Raw genomic sequence first — 15,602 nt, 5'->3', positions numbered from 1 at the left:
CCCCAGACACACACCCATCACTTTCCCTTTCTTCCCTGCTGCAAACAACTCCAGGAAAATACATTCTCCACTGCCACAGAATCACAGAATCCTTTGTGTTGGAAAAGACTCCAAGTCTGACCATTCCTGTTCCCACAGGCAACCTTCAAAGGCTGGATGGACATAATGTATGCAGCTGTGGACTCCCGTGAGGTGAGTGACACACAGGGCTGACTCCAGGGCTGGATTCCCCTTGGCAGACTGGGAACAGGAGCCCAGAGCTGAGGCTGGGATGGATCCTTGGCTACAGCATCATCCCTGGCTCTGCCTTTTGATGCTGCATCCCATCCATGACTTCAGCCAGGACATGAAGGCTACAGGGTGGAGAAACCCCCAAAATGTATCAGATCATGGAATGCCAGCATGGTTTGTGTTGGAAGTGGCCCTAAAGCCCATCCAGTGCCTCCTCCTCCCATGGGCAGGGACACCTTCCACTATCCCAGGGTGCGCCAAGCTCTGTCCAACCTGGCCTTGGACACCTGGGCAGCCACAACATCCCCCTGCTGAGGTACACAGCCTCAAGGAGGGCAGCCATGTGTCCCTGTGCCACCCATGTCATTGTCACCTGCAGACTGGCCCCACAATGGGCTCCCATCCCACCCCACAGCTGGGGCTGAATCTGTTCCACTCAGCTTCAGTTCCAGGGGACAAAATCCCTGTTCTGCCCCCACTGCTCCAACCTGGAGGGCTCATTCTTCTGCCTCCTGTGACATGTTGTCCTCTGGGACCCCTCCAGCTGGGAAACCTCATCCCATCCTGGAGAAAGTACCTGGCTTGCCTTGAGCAATCAGTGGGTTATGAGAACAGAGCAGCCAGTGTTCAGCCATGGGGTTCAATGAGTTATTAAAAAAACCCCAAATGTTTGAAGAGTGACGTGAAAAGTCTGTTCCTACTGTGATCCACCCCCAAAAGTGTCCCCAGAGCAGAAGGGGTTTCCTACTGTTCTCCAATGACACTGGGGGTCACCCCACACACCTACAGGCCTGAAGGGGTGATTTCATTACCCTTTTGTAGCACCCTTTCATCACCCTCTGAAAATCCCTCAGGCCTCTGCCCCATGTGGGGCAAAACTGGGGTTTGGGAGAAAATCCTCCCTGTTCTGCCAAGAGCTTTCCTCAAAATGGTGAAAGCCAATGGGGTCACCTTGGGGTGTCTCTGGTCAAACACAGAGCAGGATTAAGGGATGCTCCTCGGGATGAGGAGCATTGTCCAGGGATGTTGGGCCTGTTACCCAGCTGTGCTGGCGTGACAAATTAATCCACTTTTCCTTTCCCCTCTCACATATATTTCAGCCCTTGGAATGCTGATTATTGGGAAGAAACGCATCTGCTCATGAATATCACTGCAAAGGACATCCTTTCCCATTCCCCAGCCCATGCTGTGGGATCAGGGGCAGCATGTCCTTGTCCCTCAGTCAGTGTCACATGGATGTTCCTTCCTGTGGCTGCTCCCATTGGGAACACAGAGACAAAAGCTTTGGAGCAGCCACGCCCTGGATCTGTCCAAACACAACAAGTTCTTGTCTGGGGGTTTGGGGACACCTTTTTGGGACAGGGTCAGCCTCACATTTCCCATCTCTCCTGGCCAGATTGAAGAGCAGCCACAGTACGAGATCAACCTTTACATGTACATCTACTTCGTCATCTTCATCATCTTTGGTGCCTTCTTCACCCTGAACCTCTTCATCGGCGTCATCATCGACAACTTCAACCAACAGAAGAAAAAGATGAGTATTTCCTGGCTCCTGAGGGGCTGCTCTAGGCTGGAGGGGGCCAGCACAGCAGTGGGGCGATGGAACCAGGGCCACCATGCCCAGGCTAGGATGGATCCCAGGATTCTTATCCTTTAGTGGCTTCCAGCACTGGGCAAACGGCACGTGGTGCTTTGTGTCCTGGTCACAGCAGTTACAGAGGACTTAATTTATGGGTACAGAAGGAAGAAACAAAGGGAGGCTGTGTTTTCTCTTGCCTGGGCCATCATTTTTATACTCTTTTCCCACCCTGGGATCATTTTCCCATGCACAAGGTTGAGACTCAGCTCCTTCCAAGGCAGTAGCTCAGGACTGCCTGCCTGGAGCAGGGGAGAAGGGTGGGCAGGGCCAAGCACGCTGGTGGTGCTGAGTGGGCTCTCTGCAGGACACAGAGAACACACCTTGCTCCCAGCAGGATCTCTGAGGGGCTGGAGACGGGGAGGGACATGGTCAAACACATTGGGATGGAAGAGAATTCTTGAGACTAACAGCAGTGATTCTCTTTATACTTTGGAGGCAAAGACATCTTCATGACAGAAGAGCAGAAGAAATACTACAATGCCATGAAGAAGCTGGGCTCCAAGAAACCCCAGAAGCCCATCCCCAGGCCAGCGGTACGTTGGGTTCCTCCTCCTGGAGTGAAGCACTCCAGGAGGGAACACTTCAAGCCACTAGCTGTCCCAAAGGGAACAAAAAGGGTCCAAGGAAGACCACTTGCCCCATTGTTACTCTTCTGACAGGACCTGGCCAACAGCTGGGCCTTCAGAAGAGGCTGACATCAGGCCACCTCATTTGGGTCTGCCCTTTAGCCCTTGGTCTGCTGGCAAGGGCAATGATGTGGTTTGTTTTGCAGGAATTTGGTTTTTTCCTAGTTCAGCTCCCAGCTCTCTCTGGAAGGGAGCTGGGCTCAGGGAAAGCTCAGCTTTCAAACCCCCCAGAAGGGACCCTGGTCCAGCCAAAACATTCTCAGTTGTGATTTAGGTTTTGTAGCCCTGCACAAGGGAAGTCCTTCCCATGTGTTAATTTGTGCCCTGTGGGTAATTAGCAAGTGGCTGTGCCCTGTGCTCACTCCTCCTGGCTGTGGCATTCCCAGGTGTATCCCATCCTGAAAGGTGCTGGGAATCCTCCCCCCATAACTTTTGGGGTTGTGAGAGCTGTGCTGGCCACGGCCCTGAGGTTTCCCACACTGGTAAATATGGTTCCTTCTTCTCTTTCTGTTGTGCTTTTGTTTTGCTGTGTCTGTCCTGTGTTCCCACCTCTTCTCTGGTGCTCCATCATCGCCCTTGTGTCCCTCACTGCAGAACAAAGTCCAAGGGAAGGTGTTTGACTTCGTTACCAAGCAAGTGTTTGACATCACCATCATGATCCTGATTTGCCTGAATATGGTGACCATGATGGTGGAAACAGATGACCAGAGTGAGCTCAAAACCTCTGTCCTCTACAAGATAAACTTGGTCTTCATCGTCATCTTCACCGGCGAGTGCGTGCTCAAGATGTTCGCCCTGCGCCACTACTTCTTCACTGTGGGCTGGAACATCTTTGACTTCGTGGTGGTTATCCTCTCCATCCTAGGTGAGTCCTGCTGCTCCCACCAGTCCCTTAGGGATCCCACAGGACAATGAAGACTGGAAGTGGTCTCACCAATCCACCGGGCTGTCACTGGACCCTGTTTACACCCATCCTTTGAGCAGGGCCAAGCCAGAAGGAACCTGGGTCATGACAGATGTGAGGCCACTCCAGGCCACCAGGGTGGGTGAGGGGCTGGGGATATCTCTGCTCCTCCTTTATCGTTGTAACAGGCCCCTGGCCAGGTAATGATTAGTATAGACTCTATTATTCACAGAAGGTTGATTAATATAGTAATCTTTATTAAGAAACTTATCGTTCTTATAGATAATTACAATATAGTTGGACTTAATTGGTCCTCTACTTCAAACACTACCACCATTGGCTAGTTAAGAAACCCCCCCTTTGGTAAACAAATCTCCATAACATATTCCATATGTTCACAATACCAGGTGCAGCAAGTTAGGATAAGAATTGTTTCTTATTCTTTTCCCTGATCTTTTCATAGCCTTTTCCCAGAATGATGCCTGGGAAAGTTGTGTTTCTGTGGCCAGAGAACTGCTGCCATACTCCTTGGTGTTATCTTTCTCTGAAACAGAGCAACCAGAGTTTAACCCTTGGGTCTGTGCTCAGAGGTTATTTTTTAATGTTTTCACTGTCACTTCAGGAGCCATTGGGGTGGCCTCACCTCCCTGTGTCTGCCCAGGTGGAGCCGAGCAGCTCCCCTTCACCTCCCATCGGTGGCACAGCAAACACATGTGCCCTTCATCCCTCCACAGGTATCGTCCTCTCAGACATCATCGAGAAGTACTTTGTGTCCCCCACCCTCTTCAGGGTGATCCGGCTGGCGAGGATCGGCCGCGTGCTGCGGCTGATCCGAGGAGCCAAAGGCATCCGGACGCTCCTCTTTGCCCTGATGATGTCCCTGCCCGCCCTGTTCAACATCGGCCTCCTGCTCTTCCTCGTCATGTTCATCTACTCCATCTTCGGCATGTCCAACTTCGCCTACGTCAAGAAGGAGTCGGGCATCGATGACATCTTCAACTTCGAAACCTTTGGGAACAGCATCATCTGCCTGTTCCAGATCACCACGTCAGCGGGGTGGGATGGGCTCCTCAACCCTATCCTCAACAGCGGCCCCCCGGACTGTGACCCCGAGCTGGAGAACCCCGGGAGTTCGGTAAAAGGAGACTGTGGCAACCCCGCCATCGGCATCTTCTTCTTCTGCAGCTACATCATCATCTCCTTCCTCATCGTGGTGAACATGTACATCGCCATCATCCTGGAGAACTTCAGCGTGGCCACGGAAGAGAGCAGCGAGCCTCTCTGTGAAGACGATTTTGAAATGTTTTATGAAACTTGGGAGAAGTTCGACCCAGACGCCACCCAGTTCATTGCCTACAGCACCTTGTCTGACTTTGTGGACACCTTGCAGGAGCCACTCAGAGTTCCCAAGCCCAACAAGATCAAACTCATCACCATGGATCTACCAATGGTTGCTGGGGACAAAATCCACTGCCTAGACATCCTCTTTGCCCTGACTAAGGAAGTGCTGGGAGACTCGGGAGAGATGGATGCCCTGAAGGCCACCATGGAGGAGAAGTTCATGGCTGCCAACCCCTCGAAGGTTTCCTATGAACCCATCACCACCACCCTGAAGAGGAAACACGAGGAGGTGTGTGCTACCAGGATCCAGAGGGCGTTCCGGAGGTACCTCCTGCGGCGCTCGGTGAAGCAGGCGTCCTACATGTACAGGCACAGCCAGGACGCGCTGGGGGAGGACGCGCCCGAGAAGGAAGGGCTGATCGCCACTAAAATGCAGGAGATCTATGGCAACTCTGGGACAGATGTGGAGACAGCCCCTGCCCTGGGCCTCAAGCCCATTCCCAGCTCAGAGACGCCCCAGGATGCTCCTGAGGAAGCACAGGCTTGGGATAAGGAACACGTGGTGAAAGAGTCACTGGTGTAACACAAGGAGGTTCCACCTCTGGCCTAGCCTGAAGAGACTTCATTTGTATCTCCTGTTCAAAGCTCTTCCATGCACAGATCTCTAGATCTTAGATATTGAGCTAATTTCAGACATTTCAAGCAACCACCTTGAATTTCAAAGCAGGATCTCCTCCTGATCCTGGGTTTTACAGCCCACTGCACTTGCAAAGAGTTAAATTCTTTTTCTTATGAGAACTCAAATGTGAAATCTGTTTTCGGTGAAAGAGAAACAAGTTAGTTTTGAAATCATCTCATCATGGTAACGATGGTTTTCAGGCGTGAACAGAAGAGTATGGTTGTCCTTTCACTTAAAGTAATTATTTATTAATGTTATTTCACAATTAAGAGATTTTCCTGTATTTTATTCTTCCATAGTGCAGCCAAGCAACCAGTAAAGATGAGCCAAGTGAAATAATATTAAGAATAATTATGGAAAACAGAAGGTTTTGTGAACAAAAATCTCCAAAGTCTTAAAGTAGCACCTTTCTTTTGAACCTCTGAATAAGCTTGATGATTATTTTTTGTTACATACAAGAGAAAGTGCAATTATGTCTTAAAAATTGGTTTGCAAAGCCATAGCAAAGCATCTGCAGATTTGTTCTCAGGGTTAAATATCAGGTTTTCAAGGTCTCTCGATATGCATTGAAAGCAGAAATCATTCAGGTCTCTGTAGGATGAATGTAAACACTATTTATAGTCAGTATTTTTACTCTGTTTTCCCATTTCCATCCAGGTTTTGTGGCAGGAAAGCAATGGGCAAAGGTAGGATTTGGAACATGTCCTCCAAGAATCCCCAGTCCCCGGGACAAAGCTTTCCAAGGTTTTTTTCTAGCCTTGTTGCAAGAGGAACCGTCCCATTGGAGTGCTCTTGGTTGGCATTTCAAGTGTCCTCTTCATCAGTGTTAATTAATGAGATGCACCCCAGGGACAGGAGCAGATGTTTGAACAATCCTTTCCATGAGCTGCCTTAGGGGTGCCCTAAATCCCACCCAAACTCCAGATGGCTGCATGGAATAAACGATTCCACTGGCGTGTGAATCCCAAAATCCTCAGGCAGAGAGCATCCTTCCCCAGGCTGGGGCTGCAGAGAGGCCCTGGTGGCACATTCTGGATGGGCCAGGCAGGTCCTCACTAGGAAACCTCTAGGCAGAGGAGCGTTTTCCCAGGGGGAAAAGGGATTTGCTGTTCTTTACACAGGTGAGCAAAAGGAAAATAAATCAAGGAAAATTGCCTGAGCACAACTGTGGCTGCCCCTGGATCCCTGGCAGTGCCCAAGGCCAGGCTGGGCAGGGCTTGGAGTACCCTGGGATAGTGGAAGTTGTCCCTGCCCCTGGCAGGGGGTGGCACTGGATGAGCTTTGAGGTCCTTCCAACCCAAACCATCCTGGGATTCTGTAAAAAATGGGCAAAAGGCTCTGAGTTCACCTCTGACCACCTTCTGCCTTCAAAAGGGGGAAAAAAAACCTTTTGAGATCAAAAAAAAAACCAAAAAAACATGAACCAAAACCTCTTCCAGTTCAAACAAGGCTGTTCCTGAAGCCAAAGGCTCTGATTTTTTTGTACTCTGATGATTCTCTTCTCTTCCCGGGCTGCTTCGGGCGCTGCCATCCCAGGTGCCCCACGGCCAGGCTGGCCAGGGGCGGTGCTGATCTTGGCTTGGACCCACGAGCTGCCAGCCAGGTGGCAGAGCCGGGGACACTCGGCTTGTCCCGCGGCCGTGTGCCCTCATTTCCGTGCCGACGCTCCCTGCAGCAGGAGCCCGAGCTGCCGTGGCCGGCGTTTCCATGGGAAGCATCCCTGGCACGGCAGCCCCCGCCCGGACCGCGGTTCACAATCGATGCTGCTTCTACGTTTGTGTCGTCGGGGATGGGGAAATGCCCCAGAGCAGGGTTTGTGCGAGCTAAAGCCGTTTGTCTTTGTACATTTCTTACAATAAACAACTGTAAATGATCTGTTCCTGCCGTTCCAAGTGTGTTGGGGCGTCTTGGGGGAGGAATGTTTTCCCTGTGCTGGGAGGGGTGAACACCCCTTCCCTTGGCTCCCTGTGCTCGGCCAACCTCAGCAGGACCTGGGGGTCTCATCCAGCACAGGCGCCCCCATGGCTGTCCCCTGGGACCTCCAGCCCAGCTTCTGCTCCTGATCTCATTCCTTGGAGCCCTCGGTGCTCGCCGATGCTGGGAGCCACAGGAGACGCTGCGGGCTCCACCAGGGACAGAGGAGGGTTTGGAGGAGGTTCAATCCCCGCGTTGCCCCACACAGGCTCCAACCCCACCCCAGCTTCCAGATGGGAGCAGGTGAGCACCACCGGGAGAGGAGAGGGCTGGGCGAAGGAGGTTCTGCGTCAGCCAGGAGGAGCCGCCCCGGGCCTCGCTGACGTCCCCGGGGCCGCGGCTCGGCTCGGCCGCTGCTGTCGCTGCCGCTGGAACAGCTCGTCCCAGGGCTGCCGTAAGCCGGGCAGAGCCTCCTGTGCCGCCGGCGGGGGCCGGGCACACCCGGCTGGGCACGTGAAACCCAAACCTGGTGAACAGGGAGGGCTGGGCAAGCTGGGCAAGGTGCGGCTGCCGGCAGCGGCTCTGCTCTGGGAGCCGTGTGGCCAGAGTGGCCCAGGGGAAGAGGTGTAGGGACATGGGACCCTCCCCGTGGTTCCGCTACATCCCTGCCGTGCTTGCTGCGAGCACAGGGGTCTCCAGGGGAGACTGAGCCCCTCAGTGTCTTTCAAGGGTGCCAGGGAGCCCTCGGGCAGCACAGGGGCTGATTTGGTCACTGTCAAAGCAAACCTTCTTCAGTTTGTGCCCCACTCCTGCTTTTACCTCCCAGGGCTCTCCCAGGCACCTCCAGCAGCCCAGCTTCCACCTGCAGGCCCAGAACCCCATAAAAACCCCTCCAGTGCCTGCCAAGCATGTGGGCATCCCTTTCCCCTTGCCCTGTTGGGATATCAGGGCCAGGCTCTGCTCTTTCACCCAGACCCAGGGGTGACAGCAGCAGGGACTTGGCAGCACTGCCCCATATACAGAACCAGGAGAAGGCACCTCTCCCATCATCATGCCCTCATGGAGCCACTTTTTCTCTGGAAAACTTTTTTTCTCTTGCTTCCTGTCTCTTTGCATGCAAAGTCAGGCTGGGGTTGGTACCCAGCACCCATCAGATGCTCAGCACTGGCAAACCCCCTCCCAGCCTGCAGAAGATGAAGGTTTGGGGAGGCCCCGGGCAGTGGCACAAGGCTCTGGGGACCAACAGGACTGGCAGAAGTACCCAAAGGTGTTTTTCACTGGAGTTACAGTTCAGTGCTCACCCAACGAGCAACAACGGGGGGGCAGAGCCTGGGGGAAACTGCTCCTGCAGCAGAGCTCACCTTGGGGCCTCGCTGTTCTTCCCTGGGGCCTGGCCGTCCCAAAGGTCCCATGGAGAAGGATCTTGGAAGTGGAGAAGGGGTGGACATGGCTGGTACCTAAGTAACTCCTTGTTTTGGCCATTTCAGCATCTCATCTTCTCCCTGGAAGTGCTCAAAAAAATGTGGAAGTGGCACTTGAGGACATGAGTTAGTGGTGGTCATTGTGTTGCTGCTGAGCTGATGATCCTGAAGGTCTTTTCAAACCACAATGATTTTTGTGACTGATTCATGCTTCTATGATTTTAGATTTCTGGACTCCCTGGGATGCAGGGATGGGAGCTGACGGACCCACCCCACTGCTTCCCACAACAAGCAACCCCACAAACATTCCCTATTCTTATCCCATTCCTGCTGCAGCTCTTGGCTTCTGGACCACCATCAATCCCTGCCCATCCCCTTCAGGGCCAAACACCCTGAGGAGATCTGTGGAGCTGGGGGGAAGCCCTGGGGGTCACCCCACTCCTGTCCTGTCCCCAGACATGTGGCCAGGCAGCACCCATCCCATTCCCTGGGCACATCCCATGCTCAGCCAGGTTTGGCACCTCCTGCTTTGCAGAAGGGCTCATCCCCAGCTCTGCTGCAGGGCCAGTCCTGACCAGGGAATATTGGCACCACAGGGAGCCAGCAGGGGACACCAGGGTGGACAGTGCCCAGGGACACAGAGATGACAGTGCAAAGGGACACAGAGATGGACAGTGCCCAGGGACAGGAAGATGGGTGAAGCCAGGGTCAGGAGGGTGGACAATGCCCAGGGACATGGAGATGGACAGTGCCCAGGGACAAGAAACAGGAGAATGGCCAGGGACAGGAGGATTGACAATGGCCAGGGACAGGAAGGTGGACAATGGCCAGGGACAGGAAGGTGGACAATGGCCAGGGACAGGAGGATGCACAATGGCCAGGGACAGGAGGATGCACAATGCCCAGGGACACGGAGAGGGACAATGCCTGGTGCCAGGAGGGTGGATGAAGCCCAGATACCCGGGGCTCACAGGCACGGCCGCCCCAGCGTCTGTGCCGCATTCAAAACCAGCCCCGAGGGAAAGTCCCCGGCGGGGAAGATTTACATGAGCAGGAAAGGGGCTGTGCAGAGCAGTAGCTTTGCCATTTTTAGGTACTGGGGCCAGGGTGGTAGAGCAGCCGCTGTTTCTGCAAAAGCACAGGTTGGATGTTTTCCTGCCCTGGGCACTGAAGTATGGCTGGTCTGGGCACGAGGCTCTGGCTGCTCCCGGTGACGCTCTGGCTGCTGCCTCTGCTCACAGGTAGGCACCAAACAGGGTCTGCACTTCAGAGCAAGGAGCCAGGACACTGAACTGGGCTGTGTCCCCTGCTCAGGGCCTTCCCCCAGCTCTGCCTCTCAGTGCAATAATTTTAACCTTTGTTCTGGTCTCTCTCAGTCCTGCACTGTGCTGGGAGCCTCCCAGGGAGCCCAGGAGGGCACGCAGGGCTCAGAGCCCGGTGCCTGCCCGGGGTTTGGGTTTTGCTTCCCTAGGGGTGTGCAGACAGGACACTTTCTGGGCCAGGGATGTGGCTTTGGCTGAGTGGGTGCAGAGCCAGCCTGGCTGGGGCTGCAGATGGCAGGAAAGAAGGGTCGTTGAGGTTTATTAACAATTTATTAATCTCAGAGGCCTGGGGATGGGGCTTGCACATCCCCAAGGCTGTTGCCTCTGCTCTGGGGGGTTCAGTGCCCAGGAGCAGAGGAGAAATGGGAGGAAAAAGGCTTTTTGGGTGATCTGTGGAGTCTGTGTGAACATCCCTGTTCCCCTCGGAGAAGCAGCAGCAAAAGCCAGGACATGGCTCCTGCCCCCTCCCAGCTCCTTTTGCCCTGGCACAGGGACAGCTGCGAGAACCTGCAGCAGATCCCACCCTCAGAGGGAAATGTGGGCATGGGAAATGAACAAAGGGCATTTCAAGAGCTCCTCTGGTGGCCACACAAGCCCAGCATGGATTCAAGGCTGCAGGGTTTGAACGTGGCTCTCATGATGATTTTGGGGAAGGACGAGGGAAGTTCAGCCCTCCTGTGGCTGCAGTGGAACTCCTGACTCAGAGGGGTGTGAGAGCTCTCAGGTGAGGGACCAGCCTGGTCTTTCTTTAGAAACTCAACAGAACCTGGGGAGCAAAGCCTTGGCTGGTGGCACCGCAGGTGACACAGCCAGTGCCCAGGGACACAGCCAGTGTCCAGCCAGGACAAAGGGCATCTCTGAGCCTGGAACAAAATGTAATGGGGCAGGAAGGGAGGATTTGCCTGCAGAGGTGTTAGTGCTAAACATAGACAGGGCAGCAGGGACCTGGGAGGGGCTCTGGGGCAATGAGAGGAGCCCCTGCCCAAGCCAGGAGGTCCCTGCAGGCTGGGAGTCTGCAGGAGAGCAGCACAGAGCTCAGGCTGGGGAACTGAACCTTTCTTCTTCTTTTTCTGTTCCTCCTTCTCCATCTGGGGATGAGGAGGTTTGCAGCTGCCCTGCGGGGAGGTGCTGCAGCCCCACCTCCGTGCCAGCTCCTCCACAGGGTTTGGTGAATCTCCATCGAGAGGAGGGAACTGGGCACTCAAGCAGGGCAGTAAACAGGGCTGGGGCTTCCTGCCCAGCTGCACAAGAGGAACCAGCCCAGAGGCACTGGAGCTGTGGGCAGGACACCCGTGGGTGCTGGGAGGGTCCCCACCTCCCCCTGCTTCCTGCACTGCAGGTCCCACAGCACCAACCCTTGTCCCAGGGGATGTGTGGCCATGGGATCTGGTAACACCCCTGGCCACCACAGGGCTCTGACCCCAGGAAATCCCAGCAGGAAAGGGTTTCTGGCTGGTTCAAGGAGTGAAAATGCAGAGCTGGGAGTATCTGGAGCCTTCCTAAGAGGCACCAGCCTCAGGGACATTATAGACAGCAGATTTCACTGGGGTTTCAACCAGAAAACAACCTGGAAAACTTTCAGGAGACAGGATGGAAATCAAAGGGGTTGTACCCAAATGTGAGCTGCCCAGGTCCTCTGAGCAGGAGGCAGTTGTTGTCCTGTTGTTGCTCCATCCCCTATGGAGTGGGCAGGAAGGGCCAGGGCACATCCATCCCTCTGGGGACATCCTGGTGGGCTCCTGGCCACGATCCCAGGCCCTTCTCCTGTCTTGCAGGTGGGACCCCAGAAGACAAGAACAGCACTGACAACAGCACAGGTATCCCCAGACCTGCTGGGCTCCTCCCCTCCGTGTGTCCCCAGGGTCCCCTTGTCCCACAGACATGCTGTCCCACCCCTCATAGGCTTTTCCCCTCAAAGGCCATTCCCAGCCTGTGACATCCCCCATGGCTCATCCCCAGTCCTGCTCCTTCCTCTCCCTCTGTAAGGCCGTGTCTGCTTTGTCTTTCCTGAGCACCCATGGGTTTTCCCTCTGCATTTGCTGCATGGCCAAGTCTGGGACCAGCACTGGCCTCATGCCACAGCATTTGTGCCACTGTCCTTGGCCATTCCCACCCATGGGGCCCTAAGGGTCACCTCTGAACCCAAACTATGGGACTAAACATGGCCAAAAAAATACAAAATAAAGCAAAAGGCCAAAAAATGTGGAAGCAAAAGAGAAACCAGCTGGGATTCCACAAGCTGTAATTTTGGATCTGGTATTAACTGAGTGTGCACAGAGAGGGATGGGAGCAGGACAGAAGTATTGGAGCAAAGGTATTCCCACAGAAAATTGGAGATCCCATTATGATGCCTTGTGAAGGCTGACCTAGAACAGAGACTAGACAGAGATGAAGGATGCAGGTAGGTATTTATTGGAAGGTGTCGAGGCATGCACTTTGGGCAGCACAAGAGCCCAGCCAGGGCTGCACCCCAGGTGAACCAAAATGGTCACAAAATGCCCCACTGGTCACAGGGTCTCTCACTTTTATAAGTTTTGGTCCATTTGCATATTGGAGTTAATTGTCCAATTACAGCTCCAGCCCATGCAGTCCCATCCTTGTTGTTTATCTCTCTTCAGTCCACGTTGTTTGTGCTCTTGGGCCTGAGATTTGGATCATTTGTCCTTGGTCCCCAGCTAGAGAAGGAATTGTTTTGTCTCCCTAATCTGTGCAGAGAGCTCACCATCCCCTCATATGAAGCCCTGACCCACACATTAAAGCAGCACAGAACCTGAAAAAGAGAAAAGCTAAAACCTGAAGCATCAATTAAAAGCAAACTTCCACCAAAAGCCTCAGATCTCATAGAATCACAGAATATCCTGATTGGAAAGCACCCCCAAGGATCATCCAGTCCAACCCCTAGCCCTACCCAGTCACCCCAACAATCCCACCCTGGGCATCCCTGGCAGTGCTGTCCAAACCTTCCTGGAGCTCTGGCTCCAGGGGGCTGGGACCATTCCCTGGGGAGCCTGGGATGAGAATAATTCCCCAAAACCAAGCTGGATGCTCAAAAGCAGCATGAAAACAGGAAGCTCTTTTTTTGGGAGGTGCTGGGGGGCTCTCATGGCAGTGGCTGCAGTGACAGCCTTGTCCCCTGCAGATGGCAGGTGTTCCCCGGTGCACCAGAACATGCGGTACGTGGCTGTCAAGAAGAACATGCCCATCTACTTCATGTGCTACTCCCAGGAGCCCCAGCTCATGCAGTGGTACAAGACAGCAGAGGACAGGGAGGACCTCTCTGTGCTGGATCAGAACACAGCCAGCTACCACATCGAGAGGACAACCACCTCCATCAACCTGACCCTCCTCAGGACCAGCTCCAAGGACAGCGGGATCTACGTGTGTGACAGGAAGGGCCTGGTGCAGAAGGAGAAGCTGCACTCGTGTGGGACAGAGCTCCGGGTCGTGGGTGGGTGGCAGCTCCCTGTCCTCCTGCACCCCAGGAGATGCTTTTTCTCCTCCTCTCCCATTTCCCCCTCCGTGTGAACCCCCCATGGTGCTCCCACACCTCCTCCTCTCCCTGTGCTGGTGGGACCCTCTCTGACCCAGCTGTGGGTGCTCTGTGGCACCCCAGAGGTTCCACTCCTCACTGCCAGCCCCAGGGAGCAGGACAACCTCCCTGGGTCTGCCCTGGCGTAGCCATCCTGCAAAAACCAGGGACATGTTCCTCTAATAAATCAGATTTGTCCTGCTCCTGGTGACTGCTGTCCCATCCCAGAGCTGGTCCCTGATGCCAACCTTGGGGGCAGCTGCAGTGCTCTGGTCTCTCCCAATGCAGAGGACAGGTCACTGTGGTCCCCACATCCCCCCTTGGTGACACATTCTGGCCTTGGAGAGCTCATCCCTCCCCTGCAGCCTGGCACAGAGGTGACCTGGGCTCTCCCTGTGCTGCTGCTCCCAGGTACCAGCAGCATCAAGCAGTTCCAGAACAGGAACACACTGAAAGACGCCATCATCATCATCCAGTCCATCCTGCTCGTCATCTTCATCAGCATCCCCATCCTCCTCTTCCTAGATAAGGCAAGTGACAGTGCCTCCAGCAGAGGGGATGTCCCCAGCTGAGCTCACAGCAGTGTCCTGCAGTGCATTCCAAGCAGGCCAGTCCTGGCTGTGGGATGGGTTTGGGGTTGTGGGTGGGAACGTGGATATGGGAAATGGGAACACACCCATCTCAAATGCTGTGTGGGGACTCCATGGATGTGCCTGTGGAAGTGGTGGGATCTAGCCTGGGGGACCAAGGCTGGGGACAGGGATCCTGGTGGGTGCTGAGCCCAGCCTGTGACTCTCCATAGGGTGAAGACAAGAAGAGCCCAGAGGAGGACCACACCTATGAGGTAACTAATGACAGCAGGATGTCCCTAACATCACCTGAGCCTTCACACAGGGGGTTGTGCCCCTGCTGGGTGTCTGCTGGGGGTCACCTTGTAGCCCCTTCCTTGGGAGGAGGATCAGAGCACCTTCATCCCAAATTACACGTCAGCTGTGCTGAGCTGCCCCAGGAAGCATCCAGGGCACATCCAACATCCAACCCTGTCCATCCTCTGTCCCTGTCAGAAGCTGCTCCAGGCTCAGGAGGAGCAGCCTGGGAGGATCCCCAGGGGCTGTCCCAAGAGATGTGCCATGGCTGGAGCCTCCTGTCATGTTCCTCCCTCCTTGTCATTGCTGCAGGGGCTGGAGGTGGAGCAGATGGCCACCTACGAGGACATCACTCCTTTCCGGGACGTGAAGGCCAAGTGGACGGTGGGGGAGCACCCAGGTGAAGAGTGAGGGGTCCTGTGCCCCCTGCCAGGCCCTGCCAGGGCCCTGCCAGCCCCCGTGGGGACAGATCCCCTGGAGCACAGCTCTGCCTGGATCCCGGGCTGCCAACACCTGCACAGCCAGGGCTGGGAGCCTGCTGCCCTGGGGTGCTCACGTGTCTGGGCTGTGTCCCCGAGGCTGCCCTACCCCACTGTCACTGTCCCCACCCTGCTGACTGACCCCTAAAGCTTCTGTAGAAATTAGGAGCCACCTGTGATCCCCCAGCAGTGAACTGGTCACACAGCCCGGGCACTGAGCTCTAGCCTGGTCAGTGCCAAGGAAGGACTGGGAATGAGGGCTCTGCTCCAGCCCCACCACCCCAGGAAGGACAGGACCAGGCACTGCAAGGACACTGCCAACAGCACCCTGGGGCTGTTGTGAGAAGTGAATTTCAGGCCACCCTTCAGCTGCCAAAGCCATGGCTGTGTCCACAGGCCCAGCTGGCAGAGGTCTGAGGTGCAGCATCCCCCAAAAGCACCTCCTTTTCTCCAAAGACTATGGAAGAGATGGACAGAAAGGTCTCACCCCAAGGCTTGCTGCTCCCCAAGCAAGAACTGGCCCCTGTCACAGGGTTGTCCCCATGGTGAAGGACATGTGTGACCTCAGATAATCTGGGAAAATTATAAATTGTGGGACACAAACCTCCAACTGCTTTTGAAGTCTTAATAAAGGTAATGGGTGAATCCTCA

General features: G+C 54.8%; 2 protein-coding genes across 2 annotated transcripts in view; both read left to right on the top strand.

The window, feature by feature from the left end:
* The window catches only part of SCN4A (sodium voltage-gated channel alpha subunit 4), a 45,559-nt gene extending 38,264 nt beyond the window's left edge, over positions 1 to 7,295 (top strand). Inside the window, exons 22-26 of the mRNA XM_050985572.1 lie at positions 139 to 192; positions 1,628 to 1,765; positions 2,299 to 2,403; positions 3,091 to 3,361; positions 4,135 to 7,295. Coding sequence (XP_050841529.1) covers positions 139 to 192; positions 1,628 to 1,765; positions 2,299 to 2,403; positions 3,091 to 3,361; positions 4,135 to 5,324 — 1,758 coding nt within the window. The 3' untranslated portion in view covers positions 5,325 to 7,295. The remainder of the gene's footprint in view (positions 1 to 138; positions 193 to 1,627; positions 1,766 to 2,298; positions 2,404 to 3,090; positions 3,362 to 4,134) is intronic.
* A 2,548-nt stretch (positions 7,296 to 9,843) lies between these two features.
* On the top strand, positions 9,844 to 15,602 carry CD79B (CD79b molecule). Its single transcript, XM_009096748.4, has 6 exons — positions 9,844 to 9,996; positions 11,853 to 11,894; positions 13,217 to 13,525; positions 14,018 to 14,136; positions 14,409 to 14,450; positions 14,785 to 15,602. Exons 1-6 carry the CDS (start codon positions 9,930 to 9,932, stop codon positions 14,881 to 14,883), a joined length of 678 nt encoding a protein of 225 aa, XP_009094996.2. The 5' UTR covers positions 9,844 to 9,929; the 3' UTR covers positions 14,884 to 15,602.

Source organism: Serinus canaria, chromosome 27, assembly GCF_022539315.1.
Source record: "Serinus canaria isolate serCan28SL12 chromosome 27, serCan2020, whole genome shotgun sequence".
Classification (NCBI taxonomy): domain Eukaryota; kingdom Metazoa; phylum Chordata; class Aves; order Passeriformes; family Fringillidae; genus Serinus; species Serinus canaria.
Note: the sequence above shows the minus strand (reverse complement) of the source record. Positions and strands in the feature narration are given on the sequence as shown.

Excerpts from the sequence above, each read along its gene's own strand:
- CD79B (XM_009096748.4), top strand. The coding sequence starts at position 9,930 with ATGGCTGGTCTGGGCACGAGGCTCTGGCTGCTCCCGGTGACGCTCTGG. Across the intron at positions 9,997-11,852 it reads GCTGCTGCCTCTGCTCACAG|GTGGGACCCCAGAAGACAAG; the intron begins GTAGGCACCAAA and ends CCTGTCTTGCAG. Across the intron at positions 14,137-14,408 it reads TCCTCCTCTTCCTAGATAAG|GGTGAAGACAAGAAGAGCCC; the intron begins GCAAGTGACAGT and ends GACTCTCCATAG.